Source organism: Symphalangus syndactylus, chromosome 11 (assembly GCF_028878055.3).
Source record: "Symphalangus syndactylus isolate Jambi chromosome 11, NHGRI_mSymSyn1-v2.1_pri, whole genome shotgun sequence".
Lineage (NCBI taxonomy): Eukaryota > Metazoa > Chordata > Mammalia > Primates > Hylobatidae > Symphalangus > Symphalangus syndactylus.
The window spans coordinates 43,233,863-43,252,212 of NC_072433.2; the positions used below are offsets into that span (position 1 = coordinate 43,233,863).

At 51.7% G+C, this 18,350-nt stretch overlaps 1 protein-coding gene across 1 annotated transcript in view; it reads right to left on the bottom strand.

Moving 5' to 3' along the window:
• Positions 1-16,710, bottom strand: part of NKD1 (NKD inhibitor of WNT signaling pathway 1) — a 91,430-nt gene extending 74,720 nt beyond the window's left edge. The window contains exons 1-3 of the mRNA XM_055298208.2: positions 16,473-16,710; positions 16,296-16,328; positions 15,491-15,624 (exon numbers count right to left, since the gene is read on the bottom strand). Coding sequence (XP_055154183.1) covers positions 15,491-15,624; positions 16,296-16,328; positions 16,473-16,497 — 192 coding nt within the window. The 5' untranslated portion in view covers positions 16,498-16,710. The remainder of the gene's footprint in view (positions 1-15,490; positions 15,625-16,295; positions 16,329-16,472) is intronic.
• Positions 16,711-18,350: the final 1,640 nt, after the last annotated feature.

An 18,350-nucleotide genomic window follows, 5' to 3' on the forward strand; every position in this document is an offset into this window, starting at 1 on the left:
GCCTCCCGGGTTCACACCATTCTCCTGCCTCGGCCTCCTGAGTAGCTGGGACTACAGGCGCTCACCACCACACCTGGGTAATTTTTTGTATTTTTAGTAGAGACGGGGTTTCACCATGTTAGCCAGGATGGTCTCGATCTCCTGACCTTGTGATCCACCCACCTTGGCCTCCCAAAGTGCTGGGATTACAGGCATGAGCCACTGCACCCGGCCTCTATATCACTTTTTTATGGTTCTCTACCTTAAATGAATTTTTCAATTAACCTACAAATACCAATGCTTCCTGGTCTTGTTGGCCAAGACAGCTTCTGCTGTCTGTGAGGAGATAAGCATGCACAAACAGAGCATGACTAGAAGTATCTTGAGGAGCCCACTACAGCAGATGCCTCCAAATGGGGAAGCTGGGAGGTGGAGGTGGGAGGAGGCTTCCTGTGTACTGCATACCTTTAGTACTATTTTGGATTTTCTTTTCTTTTTTTTTTTTAACCATGCGTACGACTTAATTTACAGAAAGGAAAAAGGTGAGGACCCTTTCTGAAGGGCAGAGGCTCTCTTCGAAGGCACAGAACAGCCTGGCTCCATAAAAGAGGTGGGGACTTGGACAGAACAGAACAGAATCCCTGCTCCTCTGCAGCTGTGTGCCCTCTGGCCAAGCTGCATGGCCCCTCTGAGCCTCATCCACCTGGAAAATGTTCTTGAGGATCTGCCATGTGACAATCAGTGCAAAAGGCCCAGGGATACAAGAGTGAGCCACAAAGAACCTGACCTGTGGACTTTACAGTCTGGCCTCAGTTTCCCCATAATAATAATTTTGATCCTGGCCACGTTTCTGTGAATATTAAATGCCTGACAAAGCCCTGTGAGGAAGGCTTTGCAAGCCATAAAGCCCTGGGTAAATCCTGGCTGGAAAACAGCCACCCACTCAATGCTGCTGCCTCCAACTCAGCAGGGAGTTTACCTTCCAATGCCCCAGACCCAGAGCCAAGAGGACTAGACCCCAGTAGCAGCTGCTGAGCAGAACCTCCAAGGTTAAGAAGGCTAGAAAGGCGCCGATTTGTGACATCACAAGAAGGTGCTCTGATCCAACCATCTAGAAGGAAGACCATGATCATTCCCCACCATGGCCATGGCTGCGGCCAGCCAGGGCTAACCAAGCCTGAACAAAGCTATGTTACAAGGAGCAGGCTCTGGACAGGCCCCAAAGAGGGTTAACCAGTGCTTCCTGTTGGGGAGAGCTTTCTTTCCACAACCACCTGCTGTGAATCACTCCTTTGCACTCCTTTGATGCCTCCCTGCCCACTGAGGATGGAGTTTAGCCTGACACACAGGTTCTTCTCCATGCATCCAGGGCTGTGCCCATTGAGGATGGAGTTTAGCCTGACACACAGGGTCTTCTCCATGCATCCAGGGCTGTGCCCATTGAGGATGGAGTTTAGCCTGACACACAGGGTCTTCTCCATGGGTCCAGGGCTGTGCCCACTGAGGATGGAGTTTAGCCTGACACACAGGATCTTCTCCATGCGTCCAGGGCTGTGCTGTCCAATGCGGCAGCCACTAGCCTCATGGGGCTATTTAAGTTCACATTTAAATTCATTCAAATAAAATATACCTTAAAAGGCAGTCTCTGAGTCCCAGCGGTCACATTCTAAGCCATAGGTTCCCAGAGGGGACAATGCAGACACAGAACATTTCCATCATCAGAAAGTTCTACTGGTCAGCACAGTCTAGAGGTTGCTTCCACAGCCCCTTCTTCTTCCCATTCTACAGGGGGGACCTAGCAGCCCTTTCAAGAGAGGCGGGTATCAACGACTGCCAGGGAAGCTCTAAATCCGCTTGCAAGTTTCGGCAGCCACAGTTATGGGGATGTGGCAAGAGGAGAGAGAACCATGGAGCGAGAGCTTGTCATGAGTGAGGGCCTGTGCTGGCTTCTCTGTAGGGTGGCTCATTAGGTCCCGCTACGCTACAAATGGGGAGTGCCCTCCTCCTCATCCCTCTCCAACTCCTGCACCATCCTGTCACCTTTCCTTCAGGGTCCAGTTGGCCCAGCTGTTGCCCAGTACAGAAAGGTTCTGACTCAGGCTTAGGAAACCCCAAGAACTCTACATTTTGAACAGCACCCAAGAGGTTCAGACATAGGTGGTCCTCGGCCGCATCGAGTCCTCCCCAACCCCACACCCTCTGGCTGTTGTCTTCTCTCTCCACTCCGTCTGATAAAGCTTCTCCATACAATTGCCTACACATGCTGTTTCCTCGTCTGTCATTCACTTTTAAAATACACCACCTTTTTGAAAAATACAAAAAGTAGCACATTCTCATTTTTTTAAGTCAAACAACCTAAAAATGTACAAAATGAAAAGCGAAATTCTCCACTCCTCAGGGAAATAGTCCTTGACAGTGTACTCTTCCAGATCTTTCTCTATGCACCTGCAGATACATAGTGACACAGGCCTGAATAGACTTTTTCACACTGTAAGAAACAGGACCACGGCCTATGAATGTTTTGCACTTGCTTTGCTCATTCAGCAGTGTTTCAGGGTCTCTTTCCTGTCAGCAAGAGAGGCCCTTACTCGCTGGGCTTTGACCAGTTGCAGAGAGCTCAATGAGAAGTCCACACCACTGTTACCTTGTACCCTAGTGATGGATGTTTGAGTTGTCAAAAACTTTTCATTCTTCCAAATGCAGCCATGAATGTTCTTGTAAGTATGTGCTTCTGCTCCCCTGCACATATTTCTTAGTCCCTTCGTGAGCCACCCAAGTCCTCACCTCTGCTGTCACTTCACCAAGACAATTACTGCCAGACCCAACTGTGACCACCAGGATCCTAAACCCAAGGGACACGTCTCAGTCCTTTTCTATAACTCCACTCTCTCTGCAAGAGACCACCTATTCTCTGGTAGACTGTGTGGATGGCCCCCAGCGAATCCCACTTCCCAGTATTTATGCTCCTGTGTAGTTCCTTCCCCTAAATCTGGGCTGGACCTGTGACTTGCTTTAATGAAGAGAATGTGTTGTTGCTAATTCCAGACCTAAACCTTACAAAGTCCTGGCAGTTTTTGCTTCTATACTCTTGGGAAAGACAGCCACCATGCAAATCTGATTACCCTGAGACTGCCATACTGTGAGGAAGCCCAAGCTACCCATGAGGTGAGGCCAACTAGAAGAGAACTGAAGCCCCAGACATGTCACTCATTTGGAGCTGCTGCAGTCAGACCCTTGCTGTTAGAGCCACCCTAACTGTGCCACATGGAGCCACAGACAAGTGGACCCTCCCATGCTCGGTCCAAAGTGCATACTCTTAAGCAAGTCATAAAGTGATCACGTCACTAATTTTTGGACTTTTTTTTTTTTTTACAGCAGTAGAAACAAAGCCTTCTCCTTTCCTTTAATGCATTTTTGAGAGGAGGAAGCAGAAGGCAGGAGAGGTCATAATAGATACCTCATAGCTAAGCTGGAGGCACCCCCAGGTTCAGGGTTCCCAGCACAGCATTGTGTCCAACCCCTGACAACTCAGCCATGTCTGTCTTTCTCTTGGGATGAAGCTGCTGCTGTTGGCTTCTCAGGGGAGAAGCCATGGGGCCCCTCCATGGGACTGCTCATCCTCTTCATTCCCTAAGCAAAGGGAGTGAGCCAGCAGCAAGCACCCACAGCATCCCTGGGAGCACGGACCCAGGCCCAAAAGTCAACAAACCAAACAGCTCGGAAAGCACAGAAAGGTCAGGAAAGTTGCCCTAGGTCACACTGCTAGTGAGAAGTAGAGCCAGGGCTCAAAACCAGGCATTCAGGCTCAGGGCCTGCACCAGTGACCCACACCAGCGTTTTTCTAATACTCTGATTATGACCTATAGTAAGAATTATATTTTACAATGTGCCTCTGCTGTAGATAGACAGATAGATAGATATAGATATATATGTATGGGTTTGGGTATAGGTGTGTGTGAAGTGTGTGTATACATTTTTTTTAACTAGAACAAAAAATTACACAAAACAATATTTACCTTTACTATATATAATGTTTTCTCATATTTTTACTCTATTTCATTTTGGTCACTAAATTGATGTCATGAACTATGAATGGGGCTGAGACATACAGTTGAAAAAACAAAAAAACTCGCCTAAACTGATTTAAGATGGCTCTAAAATCACACAGAGTGATCTGAATTTGAATCTTGCTGAAGCAAGATTCCACTTCCAAGTCAAGTGACCTTGGGCAAGATGGTTGACTTCTTTAAAGCCTCAGTTTCCCTACGGGTAAGATGGGCATAATAATAACAGCGGCCTCATAACAGTGCTCTGAGAACCCAGCACTATGAACAGTGCTTGGCCCGGAGCCTGGCACACAGCAGACACACAGCAAGCAGCAGCTACGCTGTTACCGCCTCCTCCTCGGGCTGCTGCTCCCAGACTCAGCACAGGGCTATGCACACAGTGGGCAGCTCACGGGCACACTGAGCCTGCAGCCACTGAGAAAGCAGGCACGTGCCCAGGACCAGCTGAGGCAGTGGGTGCCTTTGGACTTTCCAGGGCAGGGAGCAAGCAGAGAAAGTCCCCAGTGCCCGCTGAAAAGGCAACTTTGTTCCTGGATTATAGTAGTTCTCTTCAATCATCTTTTTGCCTTTGAAGGGGGAAAGAAGGGTAAAACAACAAAGTCAGGGTCAAAAACTGTCCTGGAACAAGGCTCCCTCTGGAAACCAGGCATGGAATGGGCATGACACCACACACCAGCACCCCCAAACCCACTCAGTGGAGCCACCGCAAGCCGAGGCCTCTGAGTGAGGGACCCACCAGCCCACGCAGCCTTCTGAAGTTAGAAAAACATCCTCCGGCCTGAGCCTATTAGGGAGGCTGTGGCCTGAGGGAAGACAGCCCCATCCTGCTAACAGGGTCCTTTTATGCTCTGCCTCTCCCCTCCCCAGGGCCCCAGCTCTATGCTCAAGGCCAGAAGGCTTGGGCAGCCCAGCAGGCCAGCCAATCTACTCCAGGGTGACACTATTTCTTGTGACTGAGAGGTTCTCCTCCCTACCTCTTCCAACCTGACCAGAAAGCTGGAGTCCACAGACACCAGTAACACTTCATGGAAGACTTGCGGCAAGGAGACAAGGCCTCATGACGGGATGCAACATACAGTGGTACCACCCAGCCCAGCAGGCACTGCCCACTCCCTGCTGCTGCACCACATAGTTCTGCCCTAACACCTCAAAGACTGGAATGTGGTTCCAAGTCAGACACTGAGAAGGAGGCTGAAGACTTTCTCTGTGCACCAACCCTGCATGCCTCCTGCCCTTTGCACATCCCGTGCCTTCTGCCTGGAATACTTTTAATAAACCTTTCCCCACCTAGCTATTTCCTACTTATTCTTTGGGTCTTAACGACTTACGCATCGCTCCCTAATCCGAAGTAGAATCCTCCCTTATTCTCCTTCCCCATCCTTTTCCTTCACCGCACTTAGCACACTGGTACCACACTTAGCACACATCCAGGTGATCACTAGCAAACAACACTGGCAAGCTGTGAAAGAAGGGGTGACATCTCCTTTATTCTTTAACTTGCTGAAATGAACCCATTTCTACCCTTAAAACAACCCAACGAGGTAGGAACCACTACTCTACCCATTCCACAGATGTGAAAACTGAGAATCAGAGATAAGCCATCACTTGGCCCAAGGCCACCGAGCTGGGGAGAAGTGCAGCTGGGACTCAGACCCAGGAAGTCTGATTCTGCAAGTTCTAAGCACACCTCTGGCACCTTCTATGGGCACATGCTGGTCTTCAGCATAAAGTCTCCAAGCCCACATCTTTGTTTTGTTGTTTGTTTGTTTGTTTGAGACAGAGTTTCACTCTTGTCACCAAGGCTGGAGTGCAATGGCACGATCTTGGCTCACTGCAACCTCCATCTCCCTGGTTCAAGGAATTCTCCTGCCTCAGCCTCCCAAGTAGCTGGGATTACAGGCGCCCGCCACCATGCCCGGCTACTTTTTTTCTTTTTCTTTTTTTTTTTTTTTTGTATTTTTAGTAGAGACAGGGTTTTGTCATGTTGGCCAGGCTGGTCTCGAACTCCTGACCTCAGGTGATCCACCAACCTCGGCCTCCCATCCCAGCCCACATCTTTACTTACCCTTCCTGTGCCTCCCACATTGCTCTCTCACCAGACTGAAATATACTGTGCACAGCTTCCTGGCAATGAGCCTTTGCTTGGCCTGCACTCTGCCTTGGATGCAGCCTGCATCCAGCTCTCCCTGGCTAGGCTAGTGACTCTAACTTGCTGGGCCTGCATCCTCATCTATGCGATAGCGGAATAATACCTAAGGCAGTTGTGAGGATTCTACAAGAGAATGCATGGAAAGTATTAGGCACAATGTTTAGTGCATATGATACTCACTTGTGTGTCCTTTTATCGCTAACATACTGCTTCTCTACCACCACCACCATCAGAATCTTAAAGGTCTAAATCAGCAAACACAAGCCAGGGTACTACAGGCCAAATCCAGTCGTCTGAGTCACCCAAAGAAAGTGTTTTCTAAAAATTTTAATTGGTTAACGATAATTTTTTAAATTGGAAAAGTTTCACATAAAAATCCAGACAGGGCCGGGCACAGTGGCTCAAGCCTGTAATCCCAGCACTTTGGGAGGCCGAGGCGGGCGGATCACGAGGTCAGGAGATCGAGACCACGGTGAAACCCCGTCTCTACTAAAAATACAAAAAATTAGCCGGGCGCAGTGGCGGGCGCCTGTAGTCCCAGCTACTCAGGAGGCTGAGGCAGGAGAATGGCGTGAACCTGGGAGGCGGAGCTTGCAGTGAGCCGAGATCGCGCCACTGCACTCCAGCCTGGGCGACAGAGTGAGACTCTGTCTCAAAAAAAAAAAAAAAAAATCCAGACAGCTGGATTTTCTTAATGATCAGCCCATGTGGCAACACCAGGGCCATATTCCCACATGGCAGTGATTGGCTGGGGTTGAGTGGCACTGCCTCCTTGAGGCAGGGTGTGTGTTCCCCGGGGGGCACCCTGGTTCCCACCCCTCTCAGATGTCTCCCACTGAGCCTGTGGCATTCATTGATATGACCTCTCTGGCCCCTGTAGGTCCTTAAGTTTCTAACCCCTGATATCTCAGTCTTACCATTCTTCAAATCCCTACTCACATGCCCACCTCCTTCAAAAAACCCTCCCCAACCTCCACAGCCCTGTGCTTCCCTTATGGTTTTATAACTTTAACAGTTAACTTGCACTGAGTACTTCATGCAAAGATCCAAAGTCAAATATTAGCCTATCAAATGCAGTCACGTTTAAAAGAATAATCTATCATGACAAAGAATTTCGGAGGGCCAAGAAGGTTGCACTAGGAAATCCAGCAATGTAAATCAAGCATACAAATCACACACCACATTAGCAAAGAATGATCCATTCCATCTGCATCCCAACAGCATGTGACAAAATTCAATAATTATTCCTGATTTTACAAAGCTCAGAAAGCCAGGAGTTGAAGGAAGCTTTCTTAAACAAAAAGTATCATACTTGGTAGTTATTAAACAGAGTATGAGATTCTAACCAATGCAATGAGATTCTAACCAATGCAATAAGAGAAGAAAAATCGATGAAAGGCCATGGGGAGAGCTTAGTTCCACTCTCACAGAGGCAGGAACTATGTCCTAGTCCTCACAATTTCCACAACACCCTAAGCACAGCACGTGGGATAGATAAAGCAGTCAAATATTTGTGGAATGAATAACACCCCGGATGAGTTCTGATCCCTGGTACATGTTCTCAAAACATCCAGTACTTTTTGGAGGCACATATCACAACTTAAATTGCACAACTTGTTTATGAAAATATTTCTGTTTTCCTATGAGATGGTAAGTTCCATGAAATCAAGGCCTTCACTCTAGGTACCAAGCACAGGTGTCCCTGGCCTAAAGCAGGTACTCAATGCCCACTGCAAGAGACATGAGGGCCTACTGGAGGGTGCAGGGTGGGAGGAGGCTGAAGATCTAAAACTACCTGTTGGGTACTGTGCTTATTACCTGGGAGATGAAATAACCTGCATGCGAAACTCCCATGACACACAATTTACCTATATAACAAACCTGTACATGTACCCTGAACCTAAAATAAAAGTTAAAAAATATATATATAAGGCTGGGCACAATGGTTCATGCCTGCAATCCCAGCACTTTGAGAGGCCAAGGCAGGAGGATCATTTGAGGCCAGGAGTTTAAGACCAGCCTGGGCAACATAGTGAGTCCCTGTCTCTAAATTTAAAAAAAAAAAAAAAACCCTACTGCAGATGCATGAATGAATGCACTCAATAGATAGAGTGCTAAATTATTAGGATTTTATTCTACTTCTCAGCTGGAGAATCTGAAGCCCAGGCAGGGAGCCTTTGGCTGAGGCCACACCAATGTGAAGCCCTCTCAGTACGCTGGTGTCCTCTGAAAGGCGTCAGCCACACACAAGGCCACACACACACGCCATAGCCCATGTGACTTAACAAGTAAGGAAAGCGAAGCTCAGACCCATGCCTCAGAGCCCTCTAAACAAACACATCCAGGACCCACCCCGGTGGGCCAAGCCGCCACTGCTCTGAGGCTGGGGATGACTTCAGTGCGGAGACCTGAGGCTTTCCTCCCAGAGCCCCATGACTGGTGCCCACACGGCTAAACAGCTCCCTTCTGCCTTCCCAGGAAGCTATCAAAGAATTACTTATGTCTCTGGAAGTGCTTGTTTAGAGAAGGTTCTCCACCCCACCTGGGCTTGGCAGGAGCGCAGCATCACCAGGCTGCCCTTCGGAGCTGCTCAGGCTTGCCTCCAGCCCCTGGAGGAGCTCAGCCATCCTTCACGCGGAGAGTCGAAGCCATGAAGCAGCGGGAAGCTTCCCAGGATAAACGGAGCAGGGTGACATCAAAGTCCTCCTTCCAGATTAAACAACTGAGGCCTTCAACTCTCGCTGGCATTCCTTCCAGGATATTCTGGGCTCCTGCCTCAGTTCTCCCTCTGATGGAATGGCAGATATTTTGTTTGTGAGAGACTGAATTTTTTCCTTCCTCGGGGGTGGCGGTAGGGGGGAAGGGACGTGGGGAGGGTGAGGAAGAGAAAGAACGTCTGTGAGAGACAAGAGCAGCAAAAAGAACACGTGTGAGTGGGCAAGAGAGAGGGAAGGCAGGGAGGCAGCCAGAAGTGCCTGGTTTGGAATCCAACAAGTGATGTGGAAAGTCCAAAAGCGTCTAAATCCAAGCATCTTGCGATTCACAGCCATGGGGCGAGGCTGCAGGACCCCCAAGCTAGGAGGATTACAGGGCACCTGGCTCACCAGTACCAGGGGGGCTGCACATCCTGTCTCGGACAGCCCTGCTCAGCCCACATGGGGGACCCTCTTTCCATAGGCACAGGTGCACTGCAGCTCTGGGCACGATTAGCTGTCTCTGGGGTTCGCTGGTCACTCCCTCTTGTTCCCTGGCCCCTGAAGAGCCTCCTTCTTGAGCAGCAATCCCACCCCACAGGTCTCCCGTAGCCCTGACAGCTGAGCTTCCAGCCCTGCAGCTGACCTCCTCCCCCAAGACAACAGCAGGGCCACCAACCCCAGTAGGCCAGGTTGCGCCCCCAAGGACCTGTCCATGACACAGGGGCAGCACGCTGACTGCCCGCCCTGCTCCACCCGACATTACCTGTCCAGAGGGACAGACAGGTAACTCAGATGTGCCAAGAGCCACCAACGCGTGAGGCTTTCCACAGACAGTGCCAGGAACGACTTCCAGTTCCCACAGGCTGCAGAGCCACTTGGAGGCCACGTTCCCTTCTTGATTACCCGCTTGATTCCACACAGAAGCCTCCCGGCAACCCCCCACACCATCTTAAAGGACAGCTTGAGCCTGGGGCCTCCGTCAGCTCTTCCCCCCACCTCCAACTCCTTCCTCCTCTTTCCTCAGCCTCAGTGGCCCATCCTGCCCCCTCCCTCCCAGAGTGCCTCTGTGTGGTCCTAGGAGTGGGCCTGGGTGCTCACTGCTGCTTTGCCTCCTTCATCAGACTGGATGCCACAGGAGGGCAGGAACCACCTCTCTCTTACTCTGCACTGTATCTCCAGAGCCTGGCCCAGTTAGGGACTTATTAATTCATAACTAATAACAAGGCCAAGTGCGGTGGCTTACATGTGTAATCCTAGCACTGTGGGAGGCTGATGTGGGAGGATGGTTTGAGGCCAGGAGTTCAATCCAGCCTGGGCAACAAAGCAAGACCCGATCTTTACAAAAAATTAAAATAAATTAGCTGGACACAGTGGCGTGCACCTGTAGTCCCAGCTACTCAGGAGGCTGAGGCAGGAGGATCACTGTGAGGCCACAGTGAGCTATGATGCCACTGCACCCCAGCCTGGGTGGCAGAGTGAAACTATGTCTCTAAAAAATAATAATAATAAACAAAGAATTATTGATAATAACTTATATTAATTCATTAAGCTGAGTGCCTAAAAGAAAAGGCCTGGTTCCACCCTTCCACTCCAGACAGGAGGACCTGGGAAAAGACGGAATTTGGAAGCAGGAATTAAAGGAAAGAAGCTGACCAGGGAAGAGGAGCTGGGGAAAAAGGAGACAGGGAGGGTGACCTAATCTATCTTCATTTCTTTCTTCATTTTTTTGCTGCTGACAGTTCAGCCTTGATGTTTCATGCCCTCGCAGGGACAGTTTGATCCCAGAGTGTACCTGAGCTTCCTGGTACAAACAACAACACTGTCTATCGATCCATCCATCCCCACCTTCCAACATCCCCACTGCGCGAGCAGAGGAAACGTCCCCTGAGTTCTAGGACCTTGCAGGACCCACAGCAGGTGCCTCCTGGACTTGATTTCCCCCAGGTTTCCTACAAAAATGTGAATGAAGAGGGTGCTCTTGGGCTCTAGAGAACAGAAGGCATGTACAGTCTGGCTCAGGGGCATCTAGCCTCCTTCCCCAAGAAGAAAAGTCTCAAAGTGAGGACAAGACACTCCTCGAAGCCTCTACCGGAGACCACATCACAAAGACCCATTAAAGCGCTAAGAAGATGACACCCATGGCTGTCACCCACCCATCCTGAGGTACCTATGGAAAACCAGAAGGTCCCCCCACTCCCTGGCACTCTGCCCAGCCCAAGCTCTCCCAGCCTCTGCTTCCCATCCCCCAGGAGGAAAGACAGTGCCCAGGCTGGGCCAGGCAGCTGGCCCTGGTACCTGTGAGCAGAGGGGACCCTCCCTGGAGAACTCGAAAATGCCAGTGAACAAGACACAAACACCTCCACCCTGAGTCCTTCTCCAGCCTTAAAGCAAATTATCTTTTAATCCTGAAACACCAAATATTTAATTTATGCTCTACCTCAAATGTCAAGCCCACCTCCCAGCACATAGCTTTGAAACCACGTAAAGAAGCCTAACACTTTCCATATGGCAAAGACATGGGGCCTTTTAATTGTGCCAACTGGTATCATTCAAGGGTAATTCCCTTGGAATCTGGCACTCGGGCAACAGCTGGGCCAGCCTCCAATCTCATCACCCAACCCCACACGTCCCCATGGGCTCCAAGTGAGCCTGCACCCTCCTCATCTTCTCCAAATATCAAAATGCACTAGGTGCCCCCAGTCAAATTACCAAACTGCCTGGCAGCCGCCTTTGATCCAGAGGCGGGCTTGCCTGCACCATGGCTCTCAGCCTATTTTTTCAGGCAGCTCTGCTGTAAAAGAACAAAAGGGCCAACCAGGGCCGTGGGGAGGAGATTGTTTTACATCTGGTTGTACATATTCACAATCGGCCTGTGAGCGTATACTGAGGCACACAGGTCTTCACCAAGTGTTTCCCACCTGATACCTGAGTCCATTGCACTATTTAATCAATCTATTAAGCTTTTTCACTTGTCCATTCTATTTTCCATACCCAGTGTTTCCAATTGGTTTTCTTCTCTAACTGCCTGTTGCTGCTTCATGTTTCCAGCATCCTCCATTTCTCTGAGTTTATGATGCTTATTTTGCTTTCTAATTCTGTTTAACACAGTGTTCTTTGGCGTGTGTGCTGATCAGTTTATTGCTCCTCTTCCACAGTACTCGTGTGCCTCCCATTTCTCATTCCTTTTCTCCTATGAATCCATATTCCCTTGGACTTGCTCATGTCCCCATGGAAAGGGCAAAAGCCCAACCCTTGGCCTGCGTCCCTCCAAGTGAGCCTGCCATGAGACTGGGGGAGGCAGAGAGCCTCTGGCGCTCTTATCCCAGCCCTATCACTCCCTGTTTGTAGGCCCCCATCTCCAACCCTACAAATGTCTTCAGTGAATCTCCCAGTAGGTTCCCTTCCTTCCCAGGTTCAACAGTTATAATCCCATCACAACCCGCCAGGGATGAAAATATTACTACACCCATTTTGCAGATGAGCTAATTAAGGTATACAACGGTAAAATGGTTTGCACAGGTGACAAATAACTAGGACAGAGCCTGACCTCATTTATTTCTGTATTTAAGAGGGCAGGCTTAGTTTAATGCCAGTATGGTCACCCTTTCACATCTCAGGACCCTGCATGCAACTTGGACTCATCTGGGACATTTCCCAAGCCCCTCAGACACCATCAGAAAGGAAGAGGGCAAACAGGCGCCACTCCTGCTTCTGCCTGCCCCATGACTGGCTCATCTCGAAACACCCCCTCTCTGGGAGTTTTGTAGGTAGCACCCTCCAGGCGGATGCCCTGGCACAGGGCTTCTCTACAAATGGCTTCTCCTAGAAAGTGCTCCAGAAAGGGGAAAACACACAGTCCACACCAGCGGGCTGTCAACACTACAAAGTTATGGGGAAGATTAAGATAATGTAAGCAAAGTGCTTGATACATATAGGCACTTAATAAATACTAGTTATCATTGCAATAACAATAATACTAGTTGGATGAGCCACTGTGTCTCCAGCCACTTAGTTGACAGGCCACGTAAAGGACTAGAGGCAGAGAATAGCCCCAAAACAGGCCTGGGATTGGTGGGAGGACCTCTGCCAGCCCTTGGAAACGAGCAGACTTTGGAGCCCACGCCCTCCTACATCCTGATGACATCATGGAAGAACCTACCAGCTATCCCTTCGGCACCAGAGGGAATCAGGGAAATGAACTAGCCTGAGGGTTGCCCACTGCTGTCCTGTTCAATATCTCGGTGCTTCCCAAACTTTGGGCATTCCGTTCCCACATTCACAATTTTGACCATTTGTACTTAATATTTTTCTCTGAATCGACTTCACATTAGACTCTTTTTTAACTTAGCTTCATCCTAAGCAATAATATCTGCAAAATCATGGGTTTGATGTCCTAGTTACTTTTTTTTCTGGTAAAAAAAAATAGATAATTATTAAGATTTAAAATGTTCCCCCAGGTACCACCTGAAACCACCTGGAGGATGCCTGGAGTGCTGTTCCACACCCTGGGCTCCCCGTGAAGTTCTGACTCCTTATCCCTACCTCTGCAGACACACTGGCTGGGCCATCTGGGGCCAAGGTTGGTGAAAACCCAGGCGTCTGGGTCCCCAGCAGCAAGAACAACCCCCACGGAGACAGAGGCCGGCCCCCTGCTTAACATCTTTGATGGCTGGGGCCCACCCTCCAACCACCTGACACATGTCATGCCAACGGCTCTGAGCCTCACATCTTCAAAAGTACTTTGAACAAACATTAATGACCTCTCAGCATTTCTCTGAGAGAGGGGGCGAGGGAGGGAGGGGGACAGGCACCATCCCATGCTGTCCTCTGCTGAGGGAAGAAGCCAGGCAACAGAATTCCGTGACTTCACCAAAGCCACAGACTTAAGCTGGGGCCCCCTCCCCACCCTCCCTCACTTCCCCCAATGGCAACTTTTACTGGCCTGCATTCCTCTCGCTGGGAACACTACTATTTAATTAAAAACGACAGACTTTTGTTTTCCTCTCCCTCTTTCCTCCTCCCTCCCATCCTCCCAGACTGGATGCCAAGGAGACCCACCAAAAACATGCGGGTAACATTTGTTATGGCTTTGAAGATAAAAGTCAATTGAAGTAAGCCCTCGCTGTATTTCAAGTTTTCCCTCTAGCATGGAGCAAGCTGCCTGGCAGTTTAGAAAAAAAAAGAAAAAAAGAAAAAGAAAAAGGAGGGACTGCAAATAAATGTCATTCTGCAGGAATACTTTGTAAAAATAAACAGTCTGAAAAAACCCAAAACTTGATTAATGGAAATCCACTCAGTTGGCCTCTGTCTGGAGCTGCAAATGCATTTGTTCATACAGCTAAATTAGACCATTTTCGTTGGCCTTTAAATAAATAAGTAGATCAAAAACTAGAAAGGGCAGGGGAAGAAGGGGAGGTTTGTAGTTCTGTTTTTAAAGGGCCCCAACTGCAGTGCCCCCCGCCCACCAAGATTTGACCTTTACTAGGGGACAGCAGCTCCAAGTCCGACCTGGCCAACGGAAGACAGAGAAGCCCCCAGCTAAGCAGTGGCGGTGGAGCAGGACAGGGGAGCTTCTCCCAGGCCCAGAGGTTATTTCATCCACACACAGGAACTGACTTTATCCACAGGTCCACCTCCTGACACCAGCACTGCAAGCGAGCTGCCAGGTCCCACCACCCAAATACACACACATCTGAAGTCTCCACTGGCCTCTCCCCAGCCCATGGATAAGACCAAAGAACTAACCAGACCTGAGACTCAGTCTATTCCCCCTCTAAGTTAAAAAAAAAAAAAAAAAAAAATTAAATGTCACATCAAAAAGTTGATTCATCCTTTGATCCTAGGCTTGCGCGAGTTCCACGCAGACCGCCTGAAAGCCCCGTGCAGAGTTCCGGAGCTCACAGGACATCTGTGAACGCCAAGTCCCAGGCCAGGAGCTGGGGCTGGACTCACTCATTCCCATCACACTTAGTGCTCCTCCAGGAACTCCAGCCTTGGGGACACACGGGGTGAAGGCTCAAGGCTGTGCCCAGGCTACAGTGGAATGAGGCCCTCTATCTCATATGCCAAGTAAGGGGTCTTCCAGGTCTCAGTCCCCCTAGAACTGCCACCCAGAGGGCCGCCTGCTCTACTGGGGTTCCTGTACAGGTGGCACTGATGAATGCCACAGACAATCAGAACATATTCAGATCTTGGGGCCAGCACAGCTCTGCCCTCCACCCAGACACCTCTAATACCCCCTTCTCTCTAGCTCCTCCTCCACCTCCACCTTTGAATGCTGGTGGCAGAAACAAGGTAGAAGTCAGAGCAGGCTCCCAAATCCCTCTGGTACAGACACGATTCCCCATCAACTGGACCTTCACCACCTCCCCACCTAGGACCTTTCCCTCAGGCAGCCCTCTGCCTCCAGCTGGGCACTTCGAGGTTCTCCAAGGCATGCGGGCAGAGGGTTGCGTTGGTGGGGCAGGGGGCAGCTGAGAAGAGATTTTTAGACCCAGGAGCTGTGCAGGAAAGTGCTCAAAGTTGGGGTGCATGGGTTTGGGGACCCATCTCTGAGGCTGAAAGGAGGCCAGGAGGTGGGGCAGGGTGGGGAATCATACCCGGGTGCTTCGGCCTATGGTGCCCGCCAACCGCAGCTGTCGGGGTCCCGAGACACCGCCCGGGCAGCGCTGCCTCCCGATCCACTCCTCGATGCCCTTCCGAGCCCAGGCAGCGCTCACGGCGAAGCTGTCACCTGGGGCGGGGACGACATGAAGCCCCTGAGTCTGGCTCCAGGTGCCAAAAGTTGCCCCCGCGGAGGGAAGAAGGAGGCGCGGTGGGAGACGAAGGGTCACGGCACGGGGGCCAGGAGGGGGTTCGCAGGCTGGGGCAGGAGCCAAGAGAGGGACGCGGGTAAGTAAAGGGGGGTTCAGCGAAGCCCTAGGAGCGAGGAGCCAGAAGGGAGCAAGAGGGGTGAGCAGTACCCCAGGAGGACGGGTTTGGAGATCAGACCAGGGAGTGCCGGCGGCCAGGACTGCGGAGAGGGCTGGGGGTCAGGAGAGGGGCCGCAGTAGGTGCGGGAGCCAGGATATCGAGAGAAGGCGCCGGGGGGCAGGAAGAGGGGGCAGGGTCTTGCGGGGAGGCGCTTGGGGGTCTGAAGAGAGGGTGCCGTGAGAGCCGAGTGCAGGGACGCGGGAGGGGGAGGGGTTGAGGGTCAGCGGTGGGAGCGCAGGACCGCGGGGAGCGGGCAGCAGGGACAGAAGAGGTGGCGCGAAGGCTGCTCTGTGAGCGGGCTTAGGGGGCCGGTGGCCGGAACTGGGGCTTGGGGGTGGCCCTGGTCATAAGACCTGGCGGGCTGGGCCGTTCTGCCGCGGCCGCGGTGTCCCCCGCGTCCATCCCCGAGGTCTGCGCCCCGCGCGCCCCTACCTTCCGGGCTCTCCCTGCGCTTGCACACGGCGGCTGCAGGCACATCGCGAGGCGGCGGCGGCGGCGGCAGCGGCGGCGGCGGCGGCGGGAGAAGGAAAGAAAGGAAGGGAGAGAGTTAGCGACCGCGGCGGCGAGGGCGGCGGGGCCCGGGGCGAGCGCGCGGGCGGGGGCACTGACCCGGCTTGGAGTGAAGTTTCCCCATGCTGGGGCTGCGGCGGCCGGGAGCGTCCCTAAGCCATGCGCCCGGCCCGCAGGCCTGGCGCCTCCCCTGGCTCTCCTCCTCCCGGAGCAGCCCCCGAGCCGAGCGGAGCCCGAGGCGGCGCCGGGACGCGCTCCTGCCGCCGTCGCCGCGGCCCGACTGACGCCCGGGAGCGCCTAGCCCCCAGCCCGCAGCCGCGGCCCGCGCCTCCCAGCACGCCCATTGGCCGGTGCGGCGCATCAAAGGCGAGGCTGGTTGCGGCGGGGGCGGGGCCGGAGGCGGGGAATGGGCGGGGACGGGGGCGGGGCGCTGACGGGAGGGGCCGGACACAGGCCGTGCTCCCCGCCGCGGTCTGGGGCCGGGGGCCGGGCGCCGGGGCTGGGCACCCCGCGGGGCGGCTTGTCCAGGAGGCGTATTGGGACAGAACACCCCGGCCATCGCTAACTGTACTGTCACTTCCCTCCGCTCCAGATTCCCTCTAAACGGGCAGGGCGGGACTCGGCGGCTCCAATTTACAGGTGGGGAAACTGAGGACGGGAGCGGAGACCTTAGCTGCTCAGGTCCACGCTTCAGCAGCGCTGCCTTTTCCCAGTCTTCCCACGACCTACCTTCTGCAGAAAGTGTTCAGTATACCCGCCCCGTGCCCCACCCCCCACCACCGCACTCCTCTAGTTTCTTATTTGGGGAGTCCAGGAGGAGCCCCCAGCACACCCCGGGCCAGTGTGGGCCCAGCCCTCTCCAGGCAGCGACAAATGTCCAAAGCGCCCCGTTATCAGCCAATCTCTCGGATCTCCTCGTCCGGGGGCCCGTGGGTGCCCGCCCGGGTCGGGGCGCGCTGCCAAACTGCGCGGCCCGGAAGGGGGTAACCGCTGGGTCTTTGATCTTCCTTGGTTTCCGCTCCCCGCTGCAGTTCGCCAGACCCAAGGGTTTGTTTGTTTTGTCTGGGGAGGTCTCTGCGGGGAGGTCGCGCGGGGTGGGGGGGAGGGTGGCGGTCGACATCAAGGGATTCCACCCCACCTTTGTGGCTCTCAGAACGCCTGCCCCCTTCTGGGGACACTGTGGGTCCATGTTACGCTTGTCCTGGTACCAGGCAGCTCGGGCGTGGGAAAAGAAAACTCGGAGCTCAGAGTGAGACCAGCCCCGACCTTTGGAGAGAATTCCCTGTGCTCAGTTTTGTGATCTGTATAATGGAGGCTCCATTCTGCCCTTTTTGCCGACTCTCTAGAGCAGCACTGCCCAATAGAAATATAATGTGGGCCACATTTGTAATTTTAAATTTTCTCGTCGCCGCATCTTTTAGAAGTAAAAAGAAATAGATGAAATATTAATAATATACTTCGCTTAACTCAATACAGTCAGCCATCCCTATTCACAGGTTCCACATTTGCGGCGTCAACCATCTGTGGACTGAAAATATGCAAAAAGAATAATACAACAAAAATAAAGAATAAAAAACTTTTTAATACAGTATAACAACTATTTACATAACATTTACATTGTATTAGGAATTACAAGGAATCTAGAGATGACTTAAAGTATTCAGAAGGATGTGTGTAGGTTATATGCAAATACTACAGGACATTTTATATAAGGGACTTGACATCTGGGGATTTGGGTATCCTCTAGGATCCTGGAACCAGTCCCCAAAGATACCAAGGGAACACTGTATATCCAAAATAGTATAATTTGAAGATATAATGAGATATTTTACCTTCTCTGTATTGTGCTAAGTCTTTAAAATTCAGTGTATATTTTACACTTAAAACACATCTCAAAGACTAGCCATATTGCAAGTGATCATTTGCACTTGGCTAGTGGCTACTGCATTGGGCAGCATCACTCCAGAAGATCTACAT